Source organism: Aspergillus homomorphus (genome assembly GCF_003184865.1).
Source record: "Aspergillus homomorphus CBS 101889 unplaced genomic scaffold BO97scaffold_74, whole genome shotgun sequence".
NCBI lineage: Eukaryota > Fungi > Ascomycota > Eurotiomycetes > Eurotiales > Aspergillaceae > Aspergillus > Aspergillus homomorphus.
The window spans coordinates 93,552-108,238 of record NW_020291960.1 but is presented as its reverse complement, the minus strand read 5'-3'; the positions used below and the strand labels follow the sequence as shown (position 1 = coordinate 108,238).

At 52.4% G+C, this 14,687-nt stretch overlaps 4 protein-coding genes across 4 annotated transcripts; all 4 read right to left on the bottom strand.

The window, feature by feature from the left end:
• Positions 1-239: 239 nt before the first annotated feature.
• On the bottom strand, positions 240-695 carry BO97DRAFT_312613 (extracellular serine-threonine rich protein; the record flags this gene model as incomplete). Its single annotated transcript, XM_025691236.1, has 2 exons — positions 240-476; positions 522-695. Coding segments are annotated over 2 exons (411 nt in total), but the record flags the coding sequence as incomplete, so codon positions are not given.
• A 2,481-nt stretch (positions 696-3,176) lies between these two features.
• Positions 3,177-5,734, bottom strand: BO97DRAFT_267658 (uncharacterized protein). The gene is made up of 2 exons (XM_025690955.1): positions 4,382-5,734; positions 3,177-4,328 (listed from the first exon to the last, which is right to left on the bottom strand). The coding sequence occupies exons 1-2, from the start codon at positions 5,421-5,423 to the stop codon at positions 3,352-3,354; spliced, it is 2,019 nt and encodes a 672-aa protein (XP_025546273.1). The 5' UTR covers positions 5,424-5,734; the 3' UTR covers positions 3,177-3,351.
• A 4,363-nt stretch (positions 5,735-10,097) lies between these two features.
• Positions 10,098-11,635, bottom strand: BO97DRAFT_357212 (uncharacterized protein; the record flags this gene model as incomplete). The annotated part of the gene is made up of 3 exons (XM_025692196.1): positions 10,098-10,477; positions 10,531-11,127; positions 11,218-11,635. The coding sequence occupies 3 exons, from the start codon at positions 11,633-11,635 to the stop codon at positions 10,098-10,100; spliced, it is 1,395 nt and encodes a 464-aa protein (XP_025546272.1).
• An 809-nt stretch (positions 11,636-12,444) lies between these two features.
• On the bottom strand, positions 12,445-14,133 carry BO97DRAFT_481519 (NAD(P)/FAD-dependent oxidoreductase; the record flags this gene model as incomplete). The annotated part of the gene is made up of 3 exons (XM_025700823.1): positions 13,757-14,133; positions 12,575-13,698; positions 12,445-12,465 (listed from the first exon to the last, which is right to left on the bottom strand). The coding sequence occupies exons 1-3, from the start codon at positions 14,004-14,006 to the stop codon at positions 12,445-12,447; spliced, it is 1,395 nt and encodes a 464-aa protein (XP_025546271.1). The 5' UTR covers positions 14,007-14,133.
• Between the last annotated feature and the right edge of the window lie 554 nt (positions 14,134-14,687).

Below are 14,687 nucleotides of genomic sequence, written 5' to 3'. Positions count from 1 at the left end.
GTATCAGAAGCAGTTGCATCCGAAGTAGACGCGTCTGGGACAGGAGTCACGACAGCCGCAGAGGTAGGTCGATCCTTTCGAATGAGCGGCACGGAGTAGGCTCTCGCCTTGAGCAAAGACGCCGTCCCGGAAGCACTAGATGCAGTCGACGTATTACCAGAAGAGCAGTCGAATCCGATCTTGTACACACTCAACAAGCAGACACCGACTTGGGAGTCCTCGGCCAGTTCAAAGCTCACCGAGGTGGCACCGCCGCACTGGTCATTGGTGACATCGGTTCCGCTGACAGATACAGAAGCAAGGCTGTTACAAGTGGTACCATCAGCCATGCTATAAACAATGCGGATATCAGCATCACGAGAGGTGGCCAGCTGGAAGTCATTAATAGAGAAGTCTTGGTCCTTCGACGCAGACGAGATCTTGGGAGACGCGGAGCTGTCCTTGGTGAGCTTGCCAACGATGGATTTGACCTGGTCCTGTTAGCCATCGACTCTGGTTTCCATGGTAGAAGGCATGCTTACGTCGGAAGCAGTGCTGAAGTTGTTGCTCACGGAAAAGCCCGAGAACTCGAAGCCGTCATAGCTCGACAACAAGGATCCGACAGCCAGGTCGGACCAGTCAAACCCGGCTTGCTGCTTCGCAGAACAGGTGGTTTCGGTGTTGTCAGGACTAGTGAAGCTCTCATCGGTCCCCCACCACTGCAGATGTCAGCACTATCCCGGAGACTTAACATAGGCAGACTTACCAAGCTTGAGGCCTGTGCCACAGCGATGAGGGACAGCAGAGAGGCCGAGGCTATGGCCCTCATGGTGAACAAATACGCAAAGCGACTGAACAAGAGTGGTGTCTTGTGATGCAATGTAGAGACAGAGATAGACAATATCTTTTACTAGCCAAGAGGCCTTTCGACAAGGATAGTGAAGATGAGGAAGGAGGAGAAAAGAAGATGATGATGTCGAAGAGACAGATAGGTAAACAGCGAAGCAGTAAACGCAGTTGAACGAGTGTTAGGAATCAATTAAAACGAATGTCTCTATGTCCAGCAACGAGCACCAACAACAATGAGGAACAATAAATAGCAACACAATTTTAGAGAGCGAAGAAAGTAAATGGAAAGGAACCAGCGACCCACCTTTCAAAGAGGGCGTTTGATTTCTTAAATCCATAACACCAGGATGCTGCAACAGGGGGGTAAGATCCATAAAAAGCAACCGGATAAAGAGAGCCTGAGAAGAGAGAAACACACAGAGAGAGAGGATCATGCCCGGTCAGATACTCCACCCACACCATCCATTCACAGGCAGGGAAAGGCGTTCAGACAAGCACCATTGGTGGGCATTTTGAATTTCTCTTTTGTTGCAAGTAAGACATTCGAAGCAACCCCATCGTCAGTCGATGATGCGCGGGCAAGGTTGGTGGGACGAGGAGCCAATCCGAAGCCGAGGCGCCGACTGTTTGGCTAGTGCAGGAACATGTTGAAGGACCCTGACGAGGGGGAGGGGCGCGAAGTCAATGCGATCATCGCCAATCAGAATAATTTAGACGCCAATGCCAGAGCTGATCCCAGAAACGGCGCAGGTCCTGGTGGAGGTGAGGTAATGTGCCGCGGGGAGTTGGTCATTGTCTACAACACTCAAAGAGGACGTCGTCGCATGGTGGACAGACAGGACAATGACCGATCTCTTCCGGATTAGTCCCGTTGGCATAAACAATGACAACTAGTCTCAGAGGACACGCCCAGTCAGAACTTGATCTGTTCCTCAAAGCGAAAGGGTACCTGCCAAGGCGAATGGCGGAGCAAAGAGAGTTGAAGGATGAAGTCGGCGGCAGGGATGATCTGACTACCGAACAAAATAATCCAACAGACACACTCCCACAGAACCCCTCTAGGCTCACAACCACCCTAAACCCAAACGAACACGCTACAAGCTCACCGTGCAGCAGCCGGGCGTCTCGCGCAGCAAGCATGGCACTTGCACCTCCTCACACATGCGATGCCAGGTGCTTCGGTTCTTCCAACCGTGAACCTGGGCGGCTATTCTCTTCACCCAGCAACCCAATCAGCAAAAACCAAGACACCTTTCTACCTATGATCTATTTTCAGCATATTCACCACCCAAAAGACACCACAAGTGAATAATCTCATTGGCGGAACTCCAAATCAACCCATCGAAAAGAATAACCGCCGAGCAAAAACGAAGATCACAGCAGCAGCCTTTTTAGCGCCCTGATCCAAATAGATAGATGATGGCTGGGACCGCCGACGCAAGAAACAAATCAACTAACTAGCCACAAAGAACCCAAACCCCGAGGTTATCAAATCATGCAGAGCCTGCAGTTGAACACAGCAGACGCGGAAAATACTACCTCGCCATCCCACCTGCAAACGAAACTTCGTTCGTGTGTGTGAGGACACGATGAATGTGGAGCCAGCTCATCATCGCGGAAGCTTGACGGGCTGTTGGACAAGTCTGGCGGAAGGTTCCTTTTTGTTTTGGTCAACTCCCTAGAACCGATTAGTCTTAGCTGTGTTGGTCGAGACTGTGTCGGAGAGTACAGCCTTCGATTGATGATTCGGAGGGGACGGAGGGGGATTCATCACGACTCGTCATCGCTTGTCTCCCTATAATTATCGAGGTCGACCTACCGGACCCAAGCATTCGATGGCATGCTCTTGGCATGTTGCACAAAAGGCCCCGGACGTCTTCCTCATCTATCAAGCTGCAACACCGGACGGACCATCTAGAGCGTGGCTTGCATAGGGTGGTAGTATGCGGTTCTTCATATCCTCCGCTGCTTAACCGTCCGAGACATAACTAATTACCAGCCGATTATGCACCGTCGGCGTGATGGAGAAATCCAGCCAATTGGGCTTGTGCTCTCGCGGGGGTGCTACAAGGCTACCACTGGAAAAAGCACAAGAGAATCCTTGAAATTTGATTGCCCTGCAAATGACAAACGCCGTAACGTGACACATCGCATATAACGAAAATGAAAGCATAATATGAGATAATATGAGAGGTCACCTGAATCCTTCACAACAACAAGGTATATCCCCTTTAGAACTCCGTGGAACATCATCATCAGACTGAACTTTTGGCCATGGAGTGGTCCTCCATTCCTCTAGACCATGAGAGTAAATCGACTGTTTCCCGTCAAAATATGTAGTTCGCGCACCTTGCTATGCTTTTGCCAGGTAAATAGGTACAGACTTTAGATATCAACACTTTTGAATCAATGTACAATTGTTCCTATTTTTGGTTTTAAGTTCGGCAACCGGCAAACACATCCAAGTGTTTCCCGTGAGGCCTCAGTGACAAGGGTCATAGAAAGCTCGCACAGTCAACCTCCCTAGAAAGGAAGTTGACTGCGGCGGTGGGCATCCATCAACTTTCGTCGGACGGCTTCCCCACCGTTGTACCCATTAGCTTTGCGCTTCCGCGTGGGAGTGCGCTGGTCTGCATTTCGTGCGTGTCTAAACACACTTGCAGGGCGAGAAGGCGAATTGGCTGGCATAAATTCCCGATGCTGGGGCAGACGCAGCAAGGCCTGGTATCGGTTGTGGTTCCGGCGGAAGGCCGTCACGATGCCTCGGTCCAAATGGTTCAAGAACCGCTCGGCACTACTGGCTTGGTGAGACTCGCCAGCCCGGTTTGGGGTGGGTGTACCGGTGCCAGCATGCTTGGGCTGAACTGCCATGGGTGAAAGTAGCGTTTCCTCTTCAAACACCTTGTCCATCTCATCGTCCGATGATCCGTGCCCAAAATCGATGAAGTCTTCGACATTCAAAGCTGATTCCGGGTCATCTTCATCATCGTCCTCAAAGGAGCTGTCGACGGCAAAGTCACGAGACGGGTAGAATGCCTCCGGAGGCCCCATCACCTGTCCGCCTGGCGCGATGTCATTGCCGAGCGCTGTCATCATCAAATTGGCACTGGATGCTAGCATCGGGCTCATATCCAAGTGGCCGGGAGAGGCGAGAGCATCAGTATCGCTCTCATCGATGAGATGCATGGTGGTGGCACGTGGACTGTTGTGAGCCGTACCGCAGACACTGTTGGTAGCAGACTCTAGCCAGTCATGACGAGACGAGGCATAGGCGGGAATGATGACCAGATGCTTGCCAGTGCAATCAACGAGAGCAACAGGCTTGTGGGGATCTGCGACGAATGTACCCATGATAGGCCCGCGGCGACGGCCAATAGGCTCAGTCTTCTCTTCGGTCGGAGGTGCTAAGGAGGCAGACGAGTCGCGACGAAGGATAGATCTGGGATGGGTAATAGTCGCGGGAGGGGGGAGGTCTTCATCTGTGGTCTCGCCATCATCGGCTTCAAAGGGGTCAGCAATTGTAGTCTAGAAAATTCCCAAGCATCGTGCATACTGTCATAACCGCTCGACTCCGAGCCCTCGGAGACGGCATCGGATTCCACGTGATAGATGTTGGAATGGCCGTAATCAGACTCAGCGAACATCTCCTCCGACTGCCGGCGCTGGCGGGGATAGTTCTCGTTGTCGCTTTCAATCATGCGACGCAGCTGGGGATCCAAGCTGTCCTGCTGGAGGAAGTCACCAGGAATCTCGTCATCCGTGTGCGAGTCGCTGTCAGATGAAGAGTCCGAATCTTCTTCAAAGTGTACTCGCCGGGGCATTGGCGTTTCAACGGCAGTTTCGCAAGCCATCTCGTCGCCGAAAGTCTCCATGGCGCTGTAAAGCTGTTCCTCGTCGAAAAAGGACGCAGCGGACAGGAGCATGTGATCGTCAAAGACATTGGGGCCGGCCCAGTCGTTGGTGTCTGCGGCAGAGGCTGTGGTCAAGATGGTCTCGACGGCATGTTCATCCTCCGACTCTACAATCAACAGTTCTTCGAGCTTCTCGACATCGTTGTCCTCATCGTCTTCTCCGTCACTGATATAATCGACGGCAGCATAGATGTCGTCCGAGTTCTCTTCGTCCGAATCATCATCGTCTTCTTCTTCATCACTGCTTCTCTGGCCATCGTACCCATCGTCATCTGAGAATTTCATTTTCTTGGTCCGTTTAGCAGACTTCATGCCCGTCTTATGGGACCGTTCTCGACGACCATAAGACGGGCCGCGAACAGCCGGCTGTTCTTCTTCATCGTCGGCGTCGTCATCCTCCGAATCATTATCATCATCATCATCATCCTCCTCATCTTCATCTTCTTCATCGCTGAGCTCCTCGATGGAAGAGACAGACGATACACTGGAGACCGACATGGATGCCCTGCGTTTCCGGTCCATGCCCAGCGAACCAAGGGTGATAGCCTTATTCGAGGTTCTAGGAGAGCGACCCGTCAGGGCGTGTTCGATGGAATGGGCGGAGGGTCGACGGGTTTGATTGCGCTGGATACCCTTCGCGGCAGTCTGGGGGGACCGCTTAGGGGAGTGCGCGGGGGGAGGCATTATGGTTGTTTGCCCAAGAATGGTATTGTGTTAAGTTTGTTCTATAAGTAACTCGTCCAGTTTAACTTGGCACGAGCGAGTGTTGACCTTGGTAGACCAATGGATCGTCAAAGTTTACTACCCGTGAAGCCTCCGAATGAATCAATTGCGTCAGACTCTTCGAAGGCGGAATCAGGGACAGGGTTGTCGTAATACTGCGGCGGATTTCGACCGTCAATTCGTGAAGGCGTCGAGGAGTAGTGGAGATGAGAATCGTTACTGCATCCAAGATAAAGAGGGCAAGAGCGTGAGCGTGAGAGTCGAGGTGAAAGGTTTCTGGCAAGGTGTCGCGGAGCGGAGGGTAGGATAGCAAAGACTTTTCGGAAATCGCCAAAGTACCTCAGCGTCCAGAATGGGGACGTCAAAAGTGCTTCTCGTGTGAGTATAGTGATAGGCAATTCCGACGCTGGAATTGAGATGTTGCGTCGAAAGAGGAACAGATAGTCGTCAAGTCGATTAGAGATAGTCGGAGCTGCTGGGACTGGGAAGCATGGAAAAGGCAGCCGTGCTCCCCAGCGGAGAGATTTACAGCTCAACGAAGGCCATCCTGGCGCGGAACTCTTGACGATATCTGGATAGTGATTTAATGACGAAAGGGGTTTTGGATGGAGGGGTTTAGTGGGGGGGATGGATGTAGATGTGGAAAGAATCTGCAGAAGATGGGTAGAGAAGAAGAAGAGGATGAGGGGTGGAAGTAATGGGGGATGTTTGGGAAGGGGGAGGGAAAAGAGCGGCAGGCTTACAGCGCCAGCGGTAACTACAGTACCTACTTACTGAGTGCCAGCACTGGAGGAGATGCTCCATCCGCCGGGGCGGCGGTACGGGGTGATACGGTAAGCAGCGGATTACCAGACCAAACAGCCTCGGACAGTCTGAGGCGGGCCAAATTTTCCAGTCACGGTGGGGTATTGGCCCGGCCGGTCGCAGTCGCCCAGCTTGTCATTGGTTAGGAGCCACTAAAGCATGCATGCCCATTGGCGGACAGGTGTTCACCGCATCTTTTTTCTTTTCCTTTTTCATCCTAGTTTTGCCTGTCGATTTTTATTCCAGCTGTTCCATTCTATTTTTTCACTCTTTTTTTTTTCTTTGCCTGCATTCACTCTCCACTTCAATAGCTTTTGCATTGCTGGCTGGCTGGCTGGCTGGCTGGTCACTTCAGCAGCGGGGCCCAATCAACTCGAAATGAATGCCGATGGAGAATTGGAAACGGCCCAGTAACTACCACGAGGCCTGAGTCCTCAGGCTTTGAGAGGCAACATCCTTGTCCGCCTCAAGGATGACAGCAGAGGCCCACAACTTGGAAGGGCTAGGAGTCATCTAGACCAGAACAAGGAACAAGACCCTACATGGGACAGAGAGATAGTCAGTCAGTCAGAAGAGAGTGAGCGAGCATGTGAGCTGGATTAATCGAGGAACTATTGCTCAGGGTCAAGGAGCACTACTGTAGTTAGTTCCCTCGTTGGGTACCTGAAACTGCAGATGGCGGTCGAACGGTCGTGGTGCTCGAGGCGTGGGACGACCAGGAATAGGGAATGCTAAGCCGATAGCGCTTACGGGGATTTCCTGATTCAGGTGGCATTTGGTCCAGGATTGATGACTCGACTATCGAGTAGTCTAGTAGATACTCATAGCAGTTAGTCGTGCTAACCCGATGACTTGGCCCGCTCCCCCTCCCTCCCCTCCAGTCATCTCCCGGTCGAACCGGGTTCAAGAATCATAAGCTGCGGACGGAGTCACCAGGAAGACAAGCGAGAGGGAGGCCATGACTCACAAGTCCGGACTATGTTTGGCACTCAGTTGGGGAGTAGAGAACCCAGACGACAAGGACAGATGTTCAACCTCCAACGCTCATCAGAGTTGACGTACGGTCCATCTGTTGATCCATCTATCTACCCATACATACAGACTGTATGTAGTATGTCTCAAGTAATCTACAGCATCGACCCTCACGGCAGGAGCGGATTACTCTATTATGTCGTCGGTCGCTTTGATCACAGGCATGCAGGCAGGAATGCAGATAGGAATGAGGGAGAGCCCCTGAGAAAAAAGTCTCGATGCCGAAATGGAGGCATGCAGAAGAGGGCGGCGGGCCAATATTCGAACCCTCAAGCCACTCGACATCGTGAAGGGAGGGAGAACATGTTGGACCGTGCTCTGTCTGTTCCTGCACAGTGACACACACACACTACATCATCATTGATCGTCTGAGGAGCGCGATCTGGACTTGACGCATCACCGATCGATGAATCCTCTCCCCGTATACCTTTGCGGGTTCCTGGGTCTTCTACTCCGTACACGAGATTGCCGCCGCATGAGACTCTCGACTCGAACCTTTCGGGTCTCAGTATGGGAACAACTTCCGATGCCAGCATGGACTCATGATAATGGATGATGGATGCAACAGCCCTGCACTGCAGGCGATTGGATACATTCCCTCGGAATGAGGCCAATTCCACTGCTGAGATTGGCCGAGCCAGAGCTCGAACGGCTAGTCTAGTCCGGTTGTAGTCTAGTGTAGCCGCTTCGGGAAAGGTGCAGCCTTGCTGCCCGCCCTGCAATTCGAAGTCCTTCAAACTTTGCGCCGTGCCTGTCGCCTTGAGAAAGGTATTGATTGATGCAGTCATAGCTCAGCTTCTCGTGGCTTACTGCTCCATTCTGCTTCCTGTTACCGCGTTAGCCTTTTAGAGTCATTTAGGTCCGAGGGAGAAGGGCTCTATCATCCGGAGTGTACAGTACAACAAGTCAGTAGTTCATGGAAGAAGATAGACCCCAAAGCACATGGCCCAGTCTCTTTCCGGTGTCATATCAAACGCATGGTATCACCACGAGTACTCGTACTTATTAGATCTTAGCGGATCGACACAAAGATGAGATACAGATACTCAACATCAAACAATGCCAATGAACACACTACTCCCCAATTTTTGAATGCCGAACCAACCCCTACACCTATCTACAATACACCCCTCCAAAACATTACCAACACCAAACACCTTCCCCATCACAACAATAAAAGAATACAACCCATCCCATCCCAAAATCCCAGAATTGCAAGACCATTGTTTACTACTCAGTATCCCCAACCACCAAATCGGCACTCCGAACGATCATCCGATCAAGACCAAGCCAAACAATCCCAAAATGGATGATCTCTCCCCCCACCGCAGTGGCAACTTTACGTACATCGTCATCACTACTAACTAGGTAGCAACAAGAACGACCTCAAGCCACCCACCGTATACCCCCCTCGAGAGAAAAACCCGGATCTCAGGCATGGTAGCCTGTGCCCTGGGGCATACATACATACATAGATGCATAGATGCATCATGCATGCAAAATACATGTGATTGGTTAGAAAGAAGCGGTAAGGGGAGACAGCTGGCTGCTGGGGGTGGATGGATCGATTAATCGTCAAGGCGCTTTGCCCCCCTCTCTTCTTTCTCGTCCATCAGTAGACTGGTGAGCTAGAGTATAGTCTACTGCTTCTTTCTCTAACTTTCGTTCTCCTTCTCGTGGGAGAAAGGGGACGGGCGTGGGCTATTGAGAGCACGTGAATGGGTAGATCAGATACTAACCAGATATACATCTGAGATCCAGAAAAAGAGTGTCCTAAGCCCGAATGAACAACATACTAAGTAGGCCAATGGATGGAAAGGTAGGCTCCGCAGCAAGAAACTCCATCACATTGTCATCCAGCGAGCGAGGCACGAGTAGTGAGTGACTCCAGACTAGCATGTTTCCTCCCCATTCCAGAACCATTCTTCTGAGTACCCCGTAGACTGTCGGAAGACAAGACTCTTACCCAGACGAGACAATCTACCATGCTACACGTGGTCTGTTTCAACTACTACTACTGAATCCAAAAGATATCCCCTGGGTTCGCCGCAAGATCAAACCAACCTACCGAAAGCGACAAAAGAGATCAATACCAGTATGTACCGGTAATACCATGTTAAACCACTAGACCGGAGGCAGAAATAAGAGTGGGCGGCGGCGGCTTACTCACGATCGGCAGGCCGCCACAGAGCCCCATTGGTCAATGCGGGACCGGGCTCGACCTGGGAATTTCTGGAACTGCACCCCGCAACCTATCTAGGCTAGGTCTCTCTGAAGTCCTTCGATTTGAGTTCTATCTGCCTGATGGATGCATTCGAGTCATGTGCTACTGTTGGAGAAGAGGCTGATATTTGAGGTTAAATGTGCCCCCCTACTTGACTTTGTTGGTATGGAAGGAGTGTGGATCTAGAATGCCGAGTCGTCGCATTCGGAGACGGGGAAAAACAGACGAGAAAGCGGAGCGGCCTGAAATTGCCTGACCATAGGAGATGACGAGAACACGAAGGAGACAGCCAAATGATGAACAATTGCCACCCGGAGACAAGTCGCCCGCGAACCTTTCTGCCCGCTCCATTGCGCAACCGCGGATCATGTCATGTTTGAGGACGGCAGGGTCCGTTTGCGATTCCAATTCGTAACAGGAAAGAAAGGCCAGGTGGCTTGTATCTTCAAGATATTGTTGACTCATTATTGGATTGATGAACCTCAAACAAAGCAAAACACAACAAAACAAAAGGACATGATGGTATCAAAAACAGATATCGTAACAAATGGCTTGAAATCACGAGAATGTCCAATTCAGGTTCCAGGATATGGTTCGACCTTCGGCGTGGTCGGTTTCTGCTCGGCCCGGGACCAGATAGACAACCTGGACTTGCTCCGTTTGGGTTTCGAGAACGACTCCTCGGGGTGTTCATTCTCCTGGTTCTTCTGCTTGTCCTCTGCGCCGGGGCTGGTTGTCTCCCGCGCTTGTTGTGCTTCCTCAATGCCCTGACGGACTTCTGTAACGGACGCTCCTTGCGGCGCTGTGGTGGTCAGTGTCTCCGTGTTGCGGATTCGGTCGTGATCGGTGGAATCGTCGTTCAGCTTCCCAATCTCCTCCTCTGTCACTAGACGCTCGTTCTCGAGCCGTACCTCGCGGCCGCGTTTGTGGCAATACCAGAGAACAAAGAGAAGGACTGTAACGATGGTGAGCGAGATACTCTAATACAGTCACCCGGAATAAACTTACTGGTCAAAGCCAACGACCATAGCACATTGAGACCCAGCACAGCCGGGAATCGAGCTCGTAGAAACGCCACAATGGAGCGCAACATGCCCACCAGTGCAGCTGGCTTGCCGACAAGCTCCTTCAGGGTAGGAAGCTTGATGCCCATCTTGTTGGCCGCAGCGGCCGCCTTGCCCACGTTCTCGACATTCAGGCCGCTCTGACTGGCTTTCGCGGTGGCGGCAGCGAGGACCTCCGGAGCTAGAGTCTCAGTCCACTTCTCGGGGAGCTTCTCAATCAGCTTCTGTATGAACCCCGGGAGGTTAGAGTAAGTGCTCTGCAGCTGCTTGTTGCCATTGGTGAGCAGCATCTCCAGGTCATGGTAGGCGGTCGGAACGCCGTTGACGAGGTCCTTGAAGATCAAAGTGAATTTGCGCAACAGCTCCCGCGTGTCGTTACTCATCGAGAACACGCGGTTGTTCTCCGCCGCGAGGTTCAGTCGCTCGAGGATCTCGGTCATGTCCTCCTTCTCCTGCTCTGCCTCGTCCTTTTCTTTATCAGGTGTCTGCTGCTGCGATGCCCCCTCGCCCGGGGTATCCGTTTTAGCAGAGGTCTTCGCAGCTGAAGTATCCTAAGAAAGACACAAACATCAACATCCATCCCTCCATTCAAAAACCATCAAACCCCGCAATCGCGAACACAAGAGAGAACTCACCTTCTTCAAAACCGTACTCCGTCTACGCAACCAACTCCACGGACCCCTCTTCGGCGGCGAAGTACCACTGCCCTCAACTTTCGCAGCCTCAGGAGCAGCACCAGCATCCGCACCAGCACCAGCCGTAGTCCCCAACCGCTCCGCCCCCTCCCTAGCCTTCCGTTCCTCCTCCCCCAGCTCCCTCCCATATTCCTCGACCGGCGACACAGGAGACAGCGACTGAGGCTCCAGGCCCTCCGCACCAAGCGGCGAGACAGGCGACGTCTGGCTATTTGCATCGGCAGGGGCGGGTGCGGTTTCATGGTTTCCGGTATCTGTCATGATACCCCGGAGGAAATCTTCATCTTCGGCCGTGAGCACCGGGTCGTGGGGTTGGCGCTGAGACGCACGCCGCCAGGTTTTGAATTGCTGCATGGTGGATTTTTGGGATTTTGTTATCGCATGCTCTGCTCTTTTTTTCTTGCGCAGTACCTGCTATCGTATCAACTTTGCTCTGGGCCAGGTTAGCTATAATCCGGTCGGGGAAGCAAGCCGTGAAGCGGAGAAAAGAGCCGTTATCACCCACAGCAGTGTACCAAGTAGGTGGGGCGACAAAGAAAGTACACCCGACTGACCGTATTCCACTCGTGTAGAAACTATGAATAGTTATATCGTAGGTCACACTTTATAGTACCTTGGGAAAAAAATACCACAATAACACCCGGATTATCCAAAAGTGAAGGATGAGAATGGAGGGATGGATGTTATGCAGGAATGAAAAAGAGGCAAAAAAATGTTTCTCGCGCGCGCGCGAAGAGCACACGCCAGGAACCCCGGGAGGGAGAGGGGGGATGGGCGATCCATGATGATATCACCCCTTCAAGGGTGGGTGAGCGGCGCGTCACATGCAAGGATGAGTCCCCCGCATGTGCTGTACATCGCCACAGTTGTGGATGGTATTGTACTTGCACCGCCACAATTGCTTTTTCTCCGATAGATAAGCCTGGATCGTAAGGCTATTGGTGGTTTGTGGTGCTGATAAGGAAGAGTGTTGATGCACGGATTGGATGAAGGTTGCTTCACCTATGGTTGACGGGTACTTAACCTGATTTATGGATGGATTGATGCGGGAATGAGGTGTCTTTGCTATTGGAATGTAGGTTATTTGGTTGAACTTATCAAATTCGAGCTACTATGGTTATGAGATGGTATATCCGAAGCTGAAGACATATAATCACTTTCAATCAGCCTTTTACACCCGCAGACTGTAGGCATAGAAGTACTACTACTAGACCAAAATAACTCAGCACTTATGATTGAAGCCTGAGCTCAAACCGACTAACTTTTTTCCTCAATCTCCGTCCACCCCCTCACCTCATTGAAATCCATAACACGATACTCGCCACCAAAGCGATTCAGCGTATCATCCCAGTCACGATCAACCGCCAGCTCAGGCCGCCAGCGCACCGTGGCTGCCAGCCTCTCATCGAGTCTCCCCTCCAACCGATCAACAATAAACCCACCAATGGAGGGAATATGCGCGAAGCCCCTACCCGAGGCACCGACAGCAAGCAGCAAAGAAGGATAATCAGGATGATAATCGATGAGGAAGTTGCGGTCGACGGTATCTGCACACCAGCAGATACGGGCGAAGGAGAAGGGCCGATCGGCGAGCTGGGGCATGGTGGCGCGCAAGAGGGCGCGGATACGGTCCGCGGACTCGAGGGGGATCTGATGACGCGCGAAAGGGATACTACGGCGCTCGGGGGGTTGGCCGCCGCGGTCCGGATCATCATCGTCGTACACCCAATTGCAGTAGCCCGGGTGCTCATCGCAGATCTTCAGCTCGTGGCGGTCTGCGTCGGGCTCCATGAAGAAGCCCTGGTCGGCGTTGAAGAGGACGGGCAGGTTGCGGTATGCGGCGGCTTCGGAGGGTGTCATGCGGATGTGCGCCAGCGTCCATGCCGTCGGCCGCAGCTGCTTCTTGAAATCTAGGAAGCGGTCGGCGTTGGCGCCCGCTGCTAGGATGACGCGGTGCGCGAGGTGCTGCTGGCCGTCGGCTGTCTCGGCCCCGATCACGTCTCCGGATGATGAGAATGCGAACAGGAGCCGCACGACGGCGCCCTGCGGGTCGCCCGTGATGAACTTCACCCCCAGACGCTGCGCCTCTGTGATGGCCGCTAGGAGCGCGTGGCGTGCATGCACCCACCCGGCGCCGCGCTTCTTCCAGTACCCCTTCCACCCTTCCAGCGGACCGGTGAGGATTCCCTCTGGAAACGCCCGCCGGAAGTCGTCCGGTGTGTTCAGCTCGATTACCTCGTCGCCTGGACGGTTCCGTCGGTGGATATGCTTGAGGCCACCGGGCGAAAACGCCGAGGTGATGGACCCGACTTCGTGGAAGTGCGGCTTGAAGACGGGGTCGTGCTGGAACCCTTTGCTGAGGGCGGCGAAGAAGGTCCGGTTCGCGAAATCCGGGTCGTCATCCGCTGGGGATTGCACTGGTTATCTCAGTGATTAGTATCTACCTAGAAGATGCAAGTAATGAAAAGGACACACTGAATGAGACGATCTTGTTCACGTCATTCCCGGCTGAGATAGCAGAGGGCTGCGCGTACGCATCCAGCACGGTGACGTTAGTATATCCCCGCCGGGCTAGGTGAAGCGCAGTCGAAGCACCCCAGGTACCTGCGCCGATGATAAGAATAGGCAAGTGATGCATGTTATGTTCTGTCGAAGGTAAGGGGTCGATATGGATGTGCACTGAGACCGCGGGGCCTGGTGTCTCTTGAGATAGTTGAGCGCGCATTGTGGTCTATCCGGCCACTGCAAAATGAAATGACGGAACCATCGAGGATCTTATAAGTAGACTCACGAACTCCGATGGCCGAGAGCCGATAAGCCCAGCGCTAAGGGACAAATCACCTCATCTCTGGACCCGATTCCGACGCCCTCAAGATCACGATAAGCATAGGGTGTTGGCGGCGCCGTTAGTGCTCGGACCAAGCATTGTGGGTCGGATTGCATCGCTTGGACCTGCCATTGCTTGGCCTTAGCCTTAGCTCAATGGTCGAGAACCGAAGACTATACATATGACGATGTAGCAAGTTTTGTGAGATGATATAGAAATCCCCATAACATATACTGAGAATCTTAGAATGCCCATCCTGCCACTCTGTAGCTCGTGTGAAAAGTTGCGAACTATCGTAAAGAATGTCTACTCTCTAAAGCCTCGTCCATATTCCTCAACTCAGCCTAATCTATTTCCAAAGTACAATCGCCTTTGTGTTTCTACACACTCATACTCAATTGGTATCCTACACAGCTCCAATTTAACTACAAGAAGACCCAGAAAAACCTCGAGGCGGAGGCGGCTGGGGCTGAAAAGCCCAGACCCATTCATTATGTTAATGTCCCAATAACGAAGACCATATACACTGAAAGAGAAAGTAACAAGGGTTGAGCTGTTCTTAACCCTTATCACTAAACA